General features: G+C 35.2%; 1 protein-coding gene across 8 annotated transcripts in view; it reads right to left on the minus strand.

The window, feature by feature from the left end:
• The window catches only part of LOC127861009 (transcription factor CP2-like), a 120,823-nt gene that overhangs the window by 16,607 nt on the left and 86,312 nt on the right, over positions 1-17,904 (minus strand). For all 8 annotated transcript variants that reach the window (XM_052399356.1, XM_052399355.1, XM_052399358.1 and 5 more), the window contains 4 exons: positions 9,999-10,067; positions 3,208-3,249; positions 1,563-1,660; positions 1,351-1,428 (listed from right to left, as the gene is read on the minus strand). In XM_052399356.1, the coding sequence (XP_052255316.1) occupies positions 1,351-1,428; positions 1,563-1,660; positions 3,208-3,249; positions 9,999-10,067 (287 nt within the window). The remainder of the gene's footprint in view (positions 1-1,350; positions 1,429-1,562; positions 1,661-3,207; positions 3,250-9,998; positions 10,068-17,904) is intronic.

The following is a 17,904-nucleotide window of genomic DNA, read 5'->3' on the forward strand; positions in this document are numbered from 1 at the left end:
ATTTAATAATTTGACCTTGAGAGTCAAGGTCATTCAAAGGTCAAAGTAAAATTCAAGTTGCCAGGTACAGTAACCTCATGATAGCATGTAAGTATTTGAAGTTTGAAAGCAATAGCCTTGATACTTAGAGTGGATCGAAACACAAAATTTAACCATATATTAAAAGTTACTAAGTCAAAAAAGGGCCATAATTCCGTAACAATGACAACCAGAGTTATGCAACTTGTCCTTTTACTGTACCCTTATGATAGTTTGTGAGTGTTCCAAGTATGAAAGCAATATCTATGATACTTTAGGGGTAAAGTGGACCAAAACATAAATCTTAACCAAATTTTCAATTTTCTAAGTATAAAGGGCCCATAATTCCGTCCAAATGCCAGTCAGAGTTACATAACTTTGCCTGCACCGTCCCCTTATGATAGTTCATAAATCTTGCAAGTATGAAAGCAATAGCTTTGATACTGTAGGAATAAAGTGGACCTAAACACAAAACTTAATCAAATTTTCAATTTTCTAAGTATAAAAAGGGCACATAATTCTGTCAAAATGCCAGTCAGATTACATTACTTTGCCTGCACAGTCCCCTTATGATAGTTAGTAAGTGTTGCAAGTATGAAAGCAATAGCTTTGATGCTTAAGGAATAAAATGGACCTAAACACAAAACTTAACCAAAATTGTCAATTTTCTAAGTATAAAAAGGGCTCATAATTCTGTCAAAATGCATGCCAGAGTTATCTAACTTTGCCTGCCCAGTCCCCTCATGATAGTAAGTAAGTGTACCAAGTTTGAATGCAATAGCATTGATACTTACTGAGAAAAGTGGAACTAAACGCAAAACTTAACCAAAATTTTCAATTTTTTAAGTATAAAAAGGGCACATAATTCTGTCAAAATGCACGCCAGAGTTATCTAACTTTGCCTGCCCAGTCCCCTCATGATAGTAAGTAAGTGTACCAAGTTTGAATGCAATAGCATTGATACTTTCTGAGAAAAGTGGACCTAAACGCAAAACTTAACCGGACGCCGACGCCAACGCCAACGCCAACGCCGACGCCGACGCCGACGCCGACGCCAAGGTGATGACAATAGCTCATAATTTTTTTTCAAAAAATAGATGAGCTAAAAATGACGTCAAGTTCAAACCATATCAAAAGATTTACAAAGGCAACAGGGATACATACTTTGTTTCTTGTGTACTGTATTTCTTAAAAAGAAAGCTAAATATAAGTATTATAACTATCATTATTATTATCAGGAAAGACTGTAAAGTACTAGTAACAACCACTCATGAAAAGGGGCCTACGGGATGGGGAAAAGGGGGAGGGGAGGGGGAGGGGACAGATACATACCAGGATTGTTGGTTCGGCCATCTCCACTGATCCATGCCAGCTGGAATCTTTGGGGCAGACTTTGGTGTGGAGCCAACCCTAAAATGTACAATAATATACAATGGAATCACTTGAATACGTAGAAAACAATGTGCCCTCCATTCACGTTAAGTCAATTTAAAAATACATATTTTTTTAAAAGCATCCGTACAATAATGCTATGTTACTCTTACCCCTGTTCCTTGAAGGCCTGTGCAAGACTGCCAAAGGATCCAGTGGGGGTCAGCCCATTCCTGGTAGAGCTTGCTTGAATAACCTGCTCTATCGGTACCTTAAATCGACAAAATGAGCGACTCCAAAATAACCACTCCTGTTGGGGGTACAACAAAGGGAAATTTAAGCTGCACCAGCAGGAGTAAGACCTTTTGGAGCAAAAAATCCAGCAAAGGACATCAACGGTAGTCCAACTGCCCTGGACTACCAAATTAAAGGTCTTGACAGTAACAAAAAGAATCTGCAAGTTCCATCAAGTAACAAGAACACCGCATAACAGGTGCCGCGCTCGGCTGCGAAAGCTTGTCAGATTTTTTTTTTTTTTTTTAGAGGTTATAGTGACCTTGACCTTTGACCTATTGATCCAAAAATGGGTGTGGCGTGTAGAACTCATCAAGGTGCATCTACATATGAAGTTTCAAAGTTGTAGGTGGAAGCACTTTGATTTAAGAACCTATGTTAAAGTTTTATATTAGAGGTCACAGTGACCTTGACCTTTGACCTAGTGACCCAAAAATGGGTGTGGCATGTAGAACTCATCAAGGTGCATCTACATATGAAGTTTCAAAGTTGTAGGTGGAAGCACTTTGACTTTAGAGCCTATGTTAAAGTTTTATATTAGAGGTCACAGTGACCTTGACCTTTGACCTAGTGACCCAAAAATGGGTGTGGCGTGTAGAACTCATCAAGGTGCATCTACATATAAAGTTTCAAAGTTGTAGGTGGAAGCACTTTGATTTTAGAGCAAATGTTAAGGTTTTAGCACGACGCCTACGGCGGACGGCAGACAAGCTGGCTATGACAATACCTTGGGTTTTCACCGAAAACAGCCGAGCTAAAAATCAAGAGATGTGTTTGTCAGTAACACAATGCCCCCTACTGCGCCGCTTTGAAACCATAATTTGACCTTCGACCTTAAAGGATGAACTTGACCTTGACCTTACACCACTCAAAATGTGCAGCTCCATGAGATACACATGAATGCCAAATATCAAGATGCTATCTTCAATATTGCAAAAGTTATGGCCAATGTTAAAGTTTTCGGACGGACGGAAGGATGAACAGACAGTGCAAATGCTATATGCCACCCTACAGGGCGCATAAAAAAAGTCCAAGTCTTTTTTGTCATCTTATGACGAAATCCATAAAAAAAACATTAGCTTGGCTGGAATGTCCATGCAAAACTATGTGGACAGCTAACGATTATGCCTGGGGTATTCCAAGGTTTATAAACTGACCTTTATTGCTAACTAGTGAACTTAATTTATTTATTAATTTATTAATTAATTTATTTTCATGTGCAGTTAATCAATAATATAATTATATATAATAATATATATATAATAATATAAATAGAATTTTTATTGATCAATAGATAAAATATTAAACACTCTACAATTCTTGTCAGTTAGGTGGGGTGGCATATACATAATATATATAATATCGCCCCCTCTATGCCAAAAGGTACCATGTGACATTGAAATTAGAAGGCAAATGGTACCTTTTTGCACCAATTGGGCGATATATAGTTTTTAGTTTTATATTTATTAATTGCAAGGATGAACAATTAATTTCAATGACAAAAGATCAAAAGTCTTGCCATACCTCCGTTAGTACTGTACATTCATAGGAGGGCTGATACTTTTCCTAAAAATAAAGTGAAATTGTTAACCCTTTGCATGCTGGGTAATTTGTCATCTGCTAAAATGTCGTCTGCTGAATTTCTAAAATTAGCATTTTCTTCGATTTTTTTCCCAAGAATACTATCAGAATAGCAAACAGTTTGGATCCTGATGAGACGCCACGTTCTGTGGCGTCTCATCTGGATCCAAACTGTTTGCAAAGGCCTTCAAAATTCGGTTCCCGCACTGAAAGAGTTAAAACTATCTTATCTGGTACAGACATTTTAGTCAGATAAAATTCTTTGACACTTATCCATCAATATAGGATTTCATAACAAGTGAAATTGTAACTCAACTCTGCTTGTTTAGAAAATAATCCTTAAATGAAAGCTCGAGTAAACTATCTGATCTGATACAGAAATTTGATTCAGATACAACGGTTTAACACACAACAAACAGTTTTGGATCTTTTAAATAATTAACATGTAACTCAAATCTGCTTGTTTTGAAAGTAACCCATATACAAAAGCTTGTTTATAACAATTTAAATCAATTAAACAATTAGTCTCTTACAAGTCCCTGTTGTGTGCTGAATAAAGATCTTGTTCTTGCACCATTTAATCCTTTCCCACTCAGAAGCAAAGTGAAATTGGCTATGTGCAAACAGCATAAAACCAGAACAGCCTGCGAGTAACTCGCAGTCTCTTCAGGTTTTATGCTGTTTGCTGCTCATCAGTATCTTAGGGTTGGAAATGAAGCCTTTAAAACTTGAATCTAGTAAGAAAGGTCTTTAATTAAATTTAACTTTCTAATGAACTACAAATGCATAAAAATACGTATCTAAGTGGTAAAGGGATAAAACTGTAACATGCCCGCATGGTTAAGTAAGAACTGGTTCTACCCATAAAAATTATGCCTTTAACATGTGTGATTTAGTATCGACTTGTTCAACCCACACATATATCTGCTCTAAATAAAACTTATATATGCATTTGCGCTCAAGTAAGAGCTAGTTTTCCTCCCAACAAAGGCATCACATAAAATTTTAGATTTTTTTATTATAACATTTTAGATTTGAGATTATACATTTGTGAAAATTTCAATCAAGCACTATAGTTGTGCACACTATACAGTCTTTTGTTCATCTATATAATTGACTTTTTTCTTCTCAAAATCCCTAAGCACTGTACAGCAGGCTCATAATTTAAGTTCAATATAAAAACATACACTTTTAAATAATTATAATCATACAAAAGGACTGGTTCTACCCACGCAGAAGTCTCTACTAGCTCTTACCAATTCTCAAGAGTTTAAATAGCTTATTTCGGTATTGTTTCTAAAAGTTCAAACAAAGTTTTAAAAAAGCTCGAGATGACTAAATTACTAATATGTCTCCATAATTTTGCTGATAGCTTTTTAACTGTTTAATTTAAATAATTTAAATCAAGTACTTGCTCTTCCATTATTCAAGTCTTTTCTAGTAATACAATTTGAAGGAAAACATATTGCATATTATAACAAATTACATAAGTACATTTTCATTCTGTTTATTTCATTTTTTTTTTAATTCACAGACCATCACTGTAACCTTAAAGCTCATCATGAACACTGGGTGCTCAGGTGAGCTAGAAATTATTATTCAATTAATTTGATTTTCAAGTATTCAGGGGCCAGTTAATTCCGAACTGACCAGAAAACCGCGCTATAACCACTTCAGTTGTCAAAAAAAAAAATTGTTCATTTCATTTAAGTTTCAAGTCAGGGACGCCAGTTTTTACCAAACTTTGCAGTAAACTACACAATTACCACTTCAGTTGTCATTCTGTCAATGTTCCTGTCATAATTTCTATGACCAGTTACAACTGATATAGTTCGGTTAGGCACTAGTAGTGTCCTGTTAACTTCCCCAGGTAGAAAGTTACATTCATGTTGTACAAAGGACAGCAGAAGCTTTGTTCAAGGCCAAGGTTTTGTAACCTATATTTATTTTCTCACCTTTAAAAACTGAATGGTCTTTTAACATTCGATCTATAACCAATTAAACCAATTATATATATTGATTAAAATGGTCATTTAAACTAACAATATATAAGATGGGCGTTATAGTTATTACTGGTTTATTTATGTTTTAAATGTATAAATATGGTGCAAATAGTCAGAGGCGTATTTAGGTGGGGGGCTAGGGTGCTAGAGCCCCCCCAGCTGGCTGGCTAGAAATGATTTTAAAAAAATGAGCCCCTTACAGTTTCAATCCACTTGTGTATTTCCTGTCATATGCCCCTAATTAAGCCATAAACAACCGTCGATTTGTGTGATTAGCCCCCAGGCATGTGTACAGACGATCTAACCTTCGCCAGCTAAACTGCACGCTTCATTGACTGTAAGTGATAAACTGCGCTATTTGATTGGCTGAAGGAGATACATTCAACTAATGAAATTCATCGATACTTTTAGCTATATGTAAATGTTTACAAATGGCTGCCGCATGGGACTTGTGAAAAGGGAGATAATTTCTATTTTATATCATTTGGCAGGTAGAGATAATTTTAACAAGGGACATAATATTTTTTAAAGGGATATGATCAAAAAATAATTTTAATTCAAAGCGGCGCAGTAGGGGGCATTGTGTTTCTGACAAACACATCTCTTGTTGAAACTTAAAAGGACCCAAAATGAAGAATTACTTGGCTATTATGACACTAAATCATTTTCAAAATGAAACACCAACATGCAATACTTGAATCCATTTGGAACAAGAAACAAAAAAAACTAATGAACCAACTGAAAATGAGTCCGTTTCTGCTATCAAGTACTTTCCAAAAAATGTGATTGTATTAAATTGTACTTTTTAATTTCATGAAAAGAAAATTTATTGAAAACTTTGAAGTCATTTATTATCTTTGATTACTTGATCGATTTTCAGCTCTTCGGCACCTCCGTCAACCTCTTTAGTGGTTTGAGAGACATATGATATCCCCTTTGTGTCTGTCTGTCTGTGTGTCTGTCACACTTGTTGTCTGAACTCAAGTTCGTGTTCGTTTTACATGCACTTTTATCATACAAAATGCTGATTAGATAGCAGCAAATTGCATCATTTCAAGGTGCCATTTGAAAAAAAAATCAACGACGGGAGGGGATACCCCTCCCGCACCCTCCCCAGGCAGTTGAGCCCCCCCTCTGAAAAATTTCTGGATACGCCTCTGATAGTATTATTGTTATATTTTTTAATTCAAGCTATAATTAATTCTGAAAAAATATAAGATATATTTCATATTAATCCCTAGAATTTGTCAGATAATTTTTTTGAAAAATTAATCTATCCATGCTAAAAGTATAATACTTGTCTACATATTTTAATCTTGATCAATGTTTTCAACATTTTTTTTTAATAATTGCAAAATCACTTACATAAAAAACACAATTAAAACATGCATCATTACATAAGAACACAATAATTATTATAATAATACAGTTTCATTGACTGATTTAAACCATGTACTCTTAACTGCTATGATTGCATCAGGTTTGAGCGCTTCATTCATGACCAACTAACCATGGCATTGAAGGTCACACGATTTAAGGTTGTGATCCCAGTTTCAATTATGTTTACAGTTTGTGGCTTAGTGGATAAGAACAACAATATCTCTCTTGATAGTTTCTAGAGTTTTAATTGTTTTTGCTGCTGCCTTATGTTCTAGTCCTTGCATGAGCAATCATCTCTCATCCTTAATTTTCCCTTTCTTCACTTTCTATATGTATTATGTATAATTCTTATTTCTGGCATATTCAATGTATGTCTTAAAGCACCCCAATGTATTGCGTAAATACTACTGCAAGGAGAGAGACTATAAGAATTATTTCTTTCCATTCAATCCTTTTCTTATAATGATTATATTGTGCATGATTGAGGTACACTGTATTTGCCAAAAGAAAGAAATATGCCTAAACTAATTGTTTTCTAGATGAACTGATATACAAAACAATTTGATAGCAAATACCTGTCACTAATAACAGGTTCCTTTGAACTATTTGCAGCACAAATCTACAAATATTTACTAGAGCTTTCACAGCAAAAACACCATCTCCGAAGTAGTATACATGATCAGTTAATTTCAAACCAAAAATACAGACGAAATTTTCAAAATAAACTTCTCTACTGACCAATACAATACATACTCAGAATAATAGTAATTAACGGAGAGGAATGAATTGAAATGTCATATTGACAATCTTGAGCACATTCAATTTTGTTATCTGTATATTTATGTTTACATGTGTGCATGTTTACATGCAACATCTGCTTGAAATAAAGTTTAGAATAAAAAGAAAAATTTAACAAGGGCTGTTTGTAAAACATGCATGCCCCCCATATGGGCTCTAAGTTGTAGTGACAGCCATTTTGTAAATATGTTTTTTGTCACTGTGACCTTGACCTTTGACCTAGTGACCTGAAAATCAATAGGGGTCATCTGCCAGTCATGATCAATGTACCTATGAAGTTTCATGATCCTAGCCATAAGCTTTCCTGAGTTATCATCAGGAAACCATTTTACTATTTCGGGTCACTGTGACCTTGACCTTTGACCTAGTGACCTGAAAATCAATAGGGGTCATCTGCCAGTCATGATCAATTTACCTATCAAGTTTCATGATCCTAGACATAAGCATTCTTGAGTTATCATCCGGAAACCATTTTACTATTTCGGGTCACCGTGACCTTGACCTTTGACCTAGTGACCTGAAAATCAATAAGGGTCATCTGCTAGTCATGATCAATCTACCTATCAAGTTTCATGATCCTAGGCATAAGGGTTCTTGAATTATCATCCGGAAACCATTTTACTATTTCGGGTCACCGTGACCTTGACCTTTGACCTAGTGACCTCAAAATCAATAGGGGTCATCTGTGAGTCATGATCAATGTACCTATGAAGTTTCATGATCCTAGGCCTAAGCGTTCTTGAGTTATCGTCTGACAACCACCTGGTGGACGGACTGACCGATAGACCGACATGAGCAAAGAAATATACCCACTCTTCTTTAAAGGGGGGCATAAAAAGCTTTAAAAAAAAACCGAAAATTTTGAAACAATATATTATGTACTCTTGGAATATGACATCAAACCTTAAATGGACTTCAGTTTGGTGATTATCCCCACGCTTTTTGAAAAAAAGGTGGGGATATTGTGGTGATCTCCGCCGTCCGTCCGTCCGTCTGTCCGTCCGTCCTGGCCACTATCTCCTCCTACACTAAAAGCACTAGAACCTTGAAATTTACACACATGGTAGCTATGAGCATATGTGCGACCCTGCACTATTTGGAATTTTGATCTGACCCCTGGGTCAAAAGTTATAGGGGTTGGGGTGGGGCCGCGTCAGAAATTATCACTCATTTTTTTAGGTTATTTTACATTTACTTCTTTATTTCTACACCGATTCACTTCAAATTGATACTGGACCTCACCTATGACAATACGGTCAATCTCAACCATGCATGGCCCCATTCCCAACCCTGGGGCGCCCCGCCCACATAGGCCACACCCACCAAAAATTTCCATTTACTATAATTTTTTCATTTCTACACGGATTCACTTCAAATTGATACTGAACTTTTGTTATGACATTAGGGTCAATCTCAACTATGCATGGCCCCAATCCCAACCCTGGGGCGCCCGCCCACATAGGCCACACCCACCAAAAAATTCCATTTACTATAATTTTTTCATTTCTACACGGATTCACTTCAAATTGATACTGAACTTCTCTTATGACATTAGGGTCAATCTCAACTATGCATGGCCCCATAACCAACCCTGGGGCCCCGCCCACATAGACCACACCCACCCAAAATTGCCTTTACTATAATTTCTTCATTTCTACACCGATTCACTTCAAATTGATATTGAACTTCTCTAATGACAATACAGTCAATCTCAACTATGCATGGCCCCATTACCAACCCTGGGGCGCCCCGCCCACATAGACCACACCCACCCAAAATTGCCTTTTACTATAATTTCTTCATTTCTACACCGATTCACTTCAAATTGATACTGAACCTCTCTTATGACAATACGGTCAATCTCAACTATGCATGGCACAATTACCAACCCTGGGGCGCCCTGCCCACATATGTCACACCCACCCAAAATTGCCTTTTACTATAACTTCTTCATTTCTACACCAATTCACTTCTAATTGATGATGAACTTCTCTTATGACAATACGGTCAATCTCAGCTATGCATGGCCCCATTACCAACCCTGGGGCACACCTAGGTCAAACATTCGGCGTGGGGATACGCGTCGGCCTCTGCCGCGCCATTTCTAGTTTTCTGATACAAAACTGTTCATTTCATGTCCAAAATACATTTTTGTACTAATGTCTGTACTTTTGGTAATAATTAATTTTCCATCACATTTTCATTTAAGGTGACAGTATTTATTATCATTTTAACTGTATTTTGAAACTTGGTTCATGTTCGCATGGACACAGTTTTATTTTGTGCGAATTTGAAGAAAATCCCACTAAATGTCCAGTTTTGTGGTAAAATCATTTTACGATGCAATTATGTATGTCTATATTGTACTTATGATTTGTCAAAATTTATAAATACAACAAGTTAAACAAATTATTATGTATTGTTTTAAAAGTACAGTCTATTCCAAGATTGATGTCTCATATCAGCATCATATAATAGTAATGTTTGTTATACTACATTCTCATAATAATAACGATCTTACAAGCTTAAACGAACACAGAACATTTTACTCACTTTTTCCGATCCTGTCCGCTTTTCCATCTTTTCCCTGTCGGTCTTGTGCTTGCGGTCGGCCCCTTTGGGCTGAAAATATGCCAGATCGAACCATAAGAAGACGAGTCGCTTACAGTCCACGCATAGTCCATTCTTGAAATAGAATATCCAAACGTTAACCTCAAACATTGGGACTATACTTGGACACGAAACAGTGCCTCATGTCCAGTTGATGAGAGCAGGACAATAAGAGTCACTCTCCGTAATCAGCGAGTAGTATCCGATGAAATAAGGAGCAGACGCGTAATATCCAATGGAAAAGGGGGGATAAAACTAATGTTCCAGAGAGATTCGGTGAATAGCCCATGGAAAGCCGGATAAGCACAGTAAATGACTACAGTGATTTGGATAAGCACAGTAGATGACTACAGTGTACACCGCAATCAACAGCCATTAAATGTGTGTGTAAGGCAGTCAATTTCCAATGCAGCAGGAACTATATGGTATGTACTGGTTTTAGCTAGTCAGAGGGGATATCAGTGTGTATACATTTATTATATTCTGCTTTATGTGGTGTAAAATAGGTTTGCACAATGGAAGGGCAGGAGTTTATAATCTCATGACTTCTGTACTTAGGCCAGCAATTTTTTTATATTTGTTTTAAGGGAAATTTTTCAGCAAAATTGAGTCGGGGGGGATAAATAAAAATAAAATCATGAAAAGTGAGCAGTCTACCAAAAAATAAAACTAAAACTGTCTAAACCGATTTTTATTTTTTTTTGAAAATTTAAAATTAAGCCAATTTAACCTTATGTATACTTGCATTAACCTTTAAGTGTTTTATATATCTTATTACACTGTTGTAGAAGCTTTTTATAAAAATAGCAAACATATTTTTATATATATTTATATGTAAAAGCACCTTTCACATGTATTATACTATATTGCTTCAATAGTAACCATTAACTACGCCAGGTATGTAGTGTATTATAGCGATCGTTAAACTTTTGTTGAGTGTTAATCATTATGTATGTTTATAACAAAAATAGCATGCATTTGACTTAAATAAAAAAGAATTTAAAACTTTTTAAATTGTTTAATAGCTTTAAATAACAACCAACTTTGTAACTTTCATCCATGGGTGGAATATGCACACTAAAAATACTATTTAATATACAACAGACTTGCTTGATATCATGATAATTTGTAATCATGAGAAAAAATAAGCCACGTAACAGGAAATTGGACCTTAGGGCGATTGCGACCATTTTGGCTCCAAAAGAGCAGTCTGATCAGGATCCAAACTGTTCAACATAATCGTCATTCAGTTAGTACTTCGAAAGATGTTAAGCGAACACTTTGGATCCTGATCAGACTGGGCTTGAATTGATCTTGATCCAAACTTTGTGTAGTGAAAGTTCGAGTACATAAAATGTGAATATTTCATTTAAGAAACCATGAGTTATAGACTTATAAAAACATGTGCTGCATTTCATTTTATTTTCAGAGAGAGTTATAGTGTTTATATATGTAAAGTGAACACAAGAGGCATGACTACAATATTTGGTGTGTAACATCGTTATGAGGTTCTCTTTGAAGTTTGTTCAAATCATGCAGAAAATTTGCCTTCCCTAGGGGTTACTGTTTTGCTTATAGATATAAATTATATAATCATTCTATGAAACTGCAAGGCCCTTTGGTTTGTTGCGTTGCATGCCAACCATATAGTGGTTCTTTGCTAAGTTTCCCCAAAGCATGTCTCCGTGGTCAAAACTGTTTGCGCTCCAGGAGTCAACTGATTTATATAGATTAATGTCTTTGATAATCCCTAACAACACAGACACCTCAAGGGTCAGGGGTTCAATATTTGGTGTGTAACATGTTAGTGTTTTCTTCTTATTGGTGTGATCAAATCATACATTTGGAGTTAAAAATAACCCGTTCTTGTTTCACATGCTTAATATTTACTTATATAATAAAGAGTTAAACAATATTATTCTCTCAAAACGCATGGTTTAGGTGATAATTATTTTGTATGTGACATTGTATGGCAGTAATCTTCGTAGGTTTTGTATCATGTCCATTGGCTTCACATTAGCCCCAACAAAATATTGAGGTAAAAGACACAATATACCTAGAAACCTAGATTTATTTCATTGAACATTTTCTTAAGTGAAAGCCGTATAAATAGCAAGGATTTAAATTGTTCTAGTAGAATTACTCTGCTGACTGTATATAACTTACTCGCAAGATTAATTATATATAGAACACAACTTTTGAACTATGTAATTGCATATTTTAAAATAGTATTTAATTTAATAATTTCGTAAAAGACTCACAGTATTGTCAAAATAAAATCGTGTAAACTTTTGCACATATTATTTCGTTCTTCTCTTATTCGCAGTTTAAGTTCAAATGAAAATTTCTATGGAATGTGTTGTCTGTATTATTTTAAGGAGAAACAGCAATAACATGTTTTGGATATATAATAAACAGAGAGAGCTATATAAATGTGAAGATAATAATAACCCTTGGAACAAATACATAGAGCCGATTGAGCACATTTATCAACAGAGCCTGAGGTGTGATAAATTTATTTGCATTCCTTGCAATACAAATTTTGCAGTATGAAAACATTATTTACAGTTGATAGAACATCATATTTCGGCTAAATAATAACTCATTTTTGGAAAATAATGTCAAGAAAAATAAATAAAACTTTCTTGTGACTTTGACGGACATACGAACAAGTTATTGATGCAAGTACCTGTGGTTCAGTCCTCATGTTCATTATAAAGAAACGTAAAGTAGTACTTCATGGACATTTTTGGGATGTTGATTGTTATCTATAAAAATATTACAGGATATGCATTTTAATAAATACGCATATTTATTAAACCTACCCAAAACTTTCTTACACACCGAAAGTTATCGCTGGTGACACCTCTGCATCATCTGCAAAAACTCATTATTATTTTGAATTTCGTATCACATAATATGGGCATGATGCCAACAATGGTGTTCTGAAGATTATCTTTTCTAATTGTTTCTGCTCCGTTTTTAATTAATTTGATTTTAAAATATGCTATCATGGACAATCCATCTTTCGAACCTCTTAATTTTTGACACGTCAATTTGACTCAAATATAATATTGAAATTAGTGATACATATTAATTAGTACTCTATTTGATAAATAACTTGTTTCTACATGGCTGGCAACTTTAATTGCTATGTAAATCCTCTTTTGATAACAGATTTTTGCAAGTTTCCAGCACATTCATATCATGTAAAAATATCAATGCTCCCAAAACAACGAGTACCTGCTTTCGAACCCTTCAGTGTACACCATTAAAAATAAATAAGTCACATGTTTAGACCATGGTCACGTGACTTATTGCAGCAGCCAAAATGTGTAAATTGTCAAGCAAAGTTGACAACAAAAATTAGACCATGTTTTTATAGTTTTTTAAGGAAAATCCTTATATATGTAAAAAGCATAAAGAAATACGATGATGTTTATTGTGTTTTATGATAATTCTACTTATTCTAACTGTTTTGATGCATTTTCGTCGATTTTCTGCTACGTATGAGTCATCGTAAACAAATTACATATACACAAAAAACGGTGACGTAGTGCGCATGCGAATAAAATGTAAACAAATGAAGGGTTCGAAAAGAGGTGAGGTTCGAGAAGAGGTACTTTGTCTCGTTGATGTTAATGTCCGCCATTTCGGAAATGCAATATGAAAATCATTTGTTAAATGCTCACTGATTGGCTAATAGCGTGTCGTATTTGCTGCAATGAAAATCGCTGACGCTTTACAAGTCAAATTGGCACAACGAAACAACCCGTATTATAAACAAATTTTGAACAATACTTTCGGCAATCTGTGCAATTTTTTTTCTAGTTTTGGATAAAATACTAGGTCGGCGAGTGAAATGTAAATAAAAATAACGAAAGTGTCTTTTGTTTTTATTTGTATTTGTCGAAAAATAGGGTCGGTCGCTCCCGAAAAACAGATAATAAAAAAATGCTGGCCTTACAAGATCGTTATCATACATACATTATCAATGACATGTATTTTGATTTTGGTAAGTGATAATTTAATTGTGATAGTTTTGGTGTTTTATATGCAACCATTTTTGAGTAGTTATTTATATTCATTTGGTTGGTGCTTTCAAAAACATGGATTGTTATATGACATTGCACTGACAGTTTCCCATTAAAACAATAACAAGATTAAGAAACAAGCAACATAAAGTGATATTGAAGTTAAAGGGAATAGAAGTAGTAGTAGTAGTAGTAGTAGTAGTAGTAGTAGCATACATGCCATAATTTTTCAGACCAATTCCGGGACATTGAGTTAAATTGTCTGGGACTTTTGCCGATTTTCCGGGACATGTATAAAATGTAGGGATATTTATAGACATATGCATTTTTGGTACGTTTTTTTGTTTCGCATCGTAAATTGCAAAAGTTCGAAAGCTTATCCGAAATACACTTGATCTATTAACGTCAAATTAAACATTACTACTTCCGTTACTAGATACAAGCCACGTGTTTTCAGTGTAAGCGTTCTAAACATAGATGGTGACGTCACTGCGTTATTGTTATTAAGACCGGTGTGTAACGCGTTGTTGTTGATACGCCTTTATTCATTTATAACATTTATATAATAAAAAATACAACAATACAGTACCGTTAGATCGTCAACTCAAATCGATTCACAATACATACAACCAATCACAATAAAACAAATACAACAAAACAGTACCGGTAGATCGTCAACTTAAAATCCGGACAGTCACACATTAGTGGTTAAACGTGCGAACATAAACTGCTTTTAATTTTTTACTCAGCGTTGTTGGACTTCAGATGTGTGAACAACTATCCTTTGCCCTTACGCAGCGGGAAATAATGACGTAGAAGATTAAAGTCAATTTACATCCACATTAAACAATGCCGCCTTTTCGGTTTGACCGCTAACGTGAGACAATCGATATGATAACAGGACCCCTGTTAATTGATCGATTTTTACACGTAGCGTAGTCTGCCTATTCGGGTAGGCATTGTCATGGAGACGCTGCAGATATACACAGATTCGAGGTGCAGTTAAGCCTAAGATAAGGTACATGTATATATGGATTTTGTAAATTCCGGGACATTTGACAGATTTCTGGGACAGCGGGACAAGTTCTTCATTTCAGGGACTGTCCCGGACAATCCGGGACGTATGGCATGTATGAGTAGTAGTAGTAGTAGTAGTAGTAGCAGTAGAATTAGTAATAGTAGTAGTAGCAGTAGCAGTAGTAGAGTAGTAGTAGTAGTAGTAGTAGAAGTAGTAGTAGTAGTAGTAGTAGTATGCATTACAAAAATGCAGTTAGCCTTACATTTGGTAAAATTTAAATATATTACAAGGGAGGCAAATGCTGTAACAATAAATTTAAACTTATTGCATTTGTTTCCCCTGTATATAACAAAGATATAATAGTGTATTACCTCCCCTGTCCTGCTTATATTTATATTAATCAACAAAATTAAACATTAACACAATATTTAATATACAAAATATACAAAAAATAAATCTCATATTCTGATAATATTTTTACTGATCCACTGTATTTTACTAAAAGGATAATGTTTCATTGGACTGATAATTATAGATTTAGGATTACAGACCAGTTGCTTCAGTAATATTGTTCAGAGTGTGCCCTGTTGGCCGCGTATGCATTCTTGAGTTATCATTCAAAAACCATTTTACTATTTCAAGTCACCGTGACCTTGACCTTTGACCTAGTGACCTCAAAATCAATAGGGGTCATCTGCGAGTCATGATCAATGTACCTATGAAGTTTCATGATCCTAGGCCCAAGCGTTCTTGAGTTATCGTATGACAACCACCTGGTGGACGGACGGACGGACCGACCGACCGACCGACATGAGCAAAGCAATATACCCCCTCTTCTTCGAAGGGGAGCATAATAAAAGATTCAATAAACTTCAATTAAAGGGACAGTAACTATTTATATGGCAGAAGTTATTTTCATATCGTCTGCTACAGTTGTCGGCTGCTGCAGTTTGTAAACAAAGATTTAATAAAAAAAATAAATCCAACTAAAATCCAGAAAAACAGTAAAATCATTCTTATTTTTTCGGACATGAATTTTCATTGATTTCGTGACTCAACCATCTGCGAATTTATGATCTAAACGAATAATTAGTTAGTTGGCTTTTTTGTTTTGTGTGTGTTTTTTTGCCAAAATTAGAAATCTATGAATTTATTAGTCTATAAGTCTCTTTTTATAATAAACGAATACAAATCATTTTACAGTACATGTATACGATTACTGTGATAGAAACTGACATTGGTGAATAACAGCTCGTCAATTATTTGGTCAATTTATACCACTCCTTTAATGATTATTATTATTTGAAACCAATCATACTTGAATCATATATAAGACTACTTTGCATGCATTTTACCTTTGTAACAACACATTTTTAATGATACAGCATTTTCTTTTCCCAATTGGCAAAAGTACCCATACCATGACAATTGGGAACAAGAGCACAGCATAACAGGTGCCAACGCTTGGTGCTTTTTTAGAGGTCACAGTGACCTTGACCTTTGACCTAGTGACCCAAAATTTGGTGTGGCATGTAGAGCTCATCAAGGTGCATCTACATACGAAGTTTCAAAGTTGTAGGTGGAAGCACTTTGATTTTAGAGCCAATGTTACGGTTTTAGCACGACGCCTACGGCAGACGGCTGACGGCGGACGACGAGCTGGCAATGACAATGCCTCGAGTTTTCTCCGAAAACAGCCAAGCTTATAAATGAAAGCTTGTCAGAATTTTTTTTTTTTTTTTTTTTAGGTCACAGTGACCTTGACCTTTGACCTAGTGACCCAAAAATGGGTGTGGCATGTAGAACTCATCAAGGTGCAGCTACATGTGAAGTTTCAAAGTTGTAGGTTGAAGCACTTTGATTTAAGAGCCAATGTTCAAAACCTTAACAAAATGTAAAGGTTTTAGCATGACGCGGACGGCGGACGACGAGCTGGCTATGACAATACCTCGGGTTTTCTCCGAAAACAGCCGAGCCAAAAATTAGCGCAAAAAAACCTGAAATTGGAAAAAAATGTGTCGTGAAATCTTTGGGAATTGTGGTATTTTCAATTGCTTGGTATTAATTGCACAAATGAAGTCAAATATTATTTTACATGCCTTTTGGCTTGAAATGTTCCGCTTCAGTGCTCATAAATTCACTTGCAGATAATGCGCTTTTGGAACAAAATCAACAAAATTGTCCTTCCTTTTGGAATTTTCTGATGCCAATTGGGAATTTTGCAGTTTTTCCTCAATTGGGAAAGTACCTTTTACGGGTACTTTATAAAGAAGTAAAATAAATCGCTGTGACAAAATCCTCATCTTCTTATATCAATAAGTATTTTTGATAATTAAACATTTCCCTTGTATATATTAGTATACATCACCCCCTTTGTGCAAAAAGGTACAATGTGACATAGAAATTAGAAGGCACTTGGTACCTTTTTGCATCAATGGGGCTATTTATGCAATCCCACACCCTACTTGCAGCTCTAATAGTACCACTGGGGGCTGACGAGGTCAAAGCGTAGTCCGTTTCGCTACGACGTCGAGTATATGTTTTACTACGAAAACATTGTTTAAAAACACATGACATCGAGAACGGATAAGTCGAAAATTGTGTTTAAAACATGTAAGATTATGATTTTGTAATAACAAAACTCTGAATTTAAGCACAATGTCATTTCATAGGTCTGTTACATCAAATTATAATCCAAGATGTGTCTGGTTTATGCGGTTAAACATGAAATAGACCGCTGATTTATCAAACCGAAGTCAGGTTTCACTTTAAAAAAATGCAATTAAGGTTTACAACT

Source organism: Dreissena polymorpha, chromosome 15, assembly GCF_020536995.1.
Source record: "Dreissena polymorpha isolate Duluth1 chromosome 15, UMN_Dpol_1.0, whole genome shotgun sequence".
Taxonomy (NCBI): Eukaryota; Metazoa; Mollusca; class Bivalvia; order Myida; family Dreissenidae; genus Dreissena; species Dreissena polymorpha.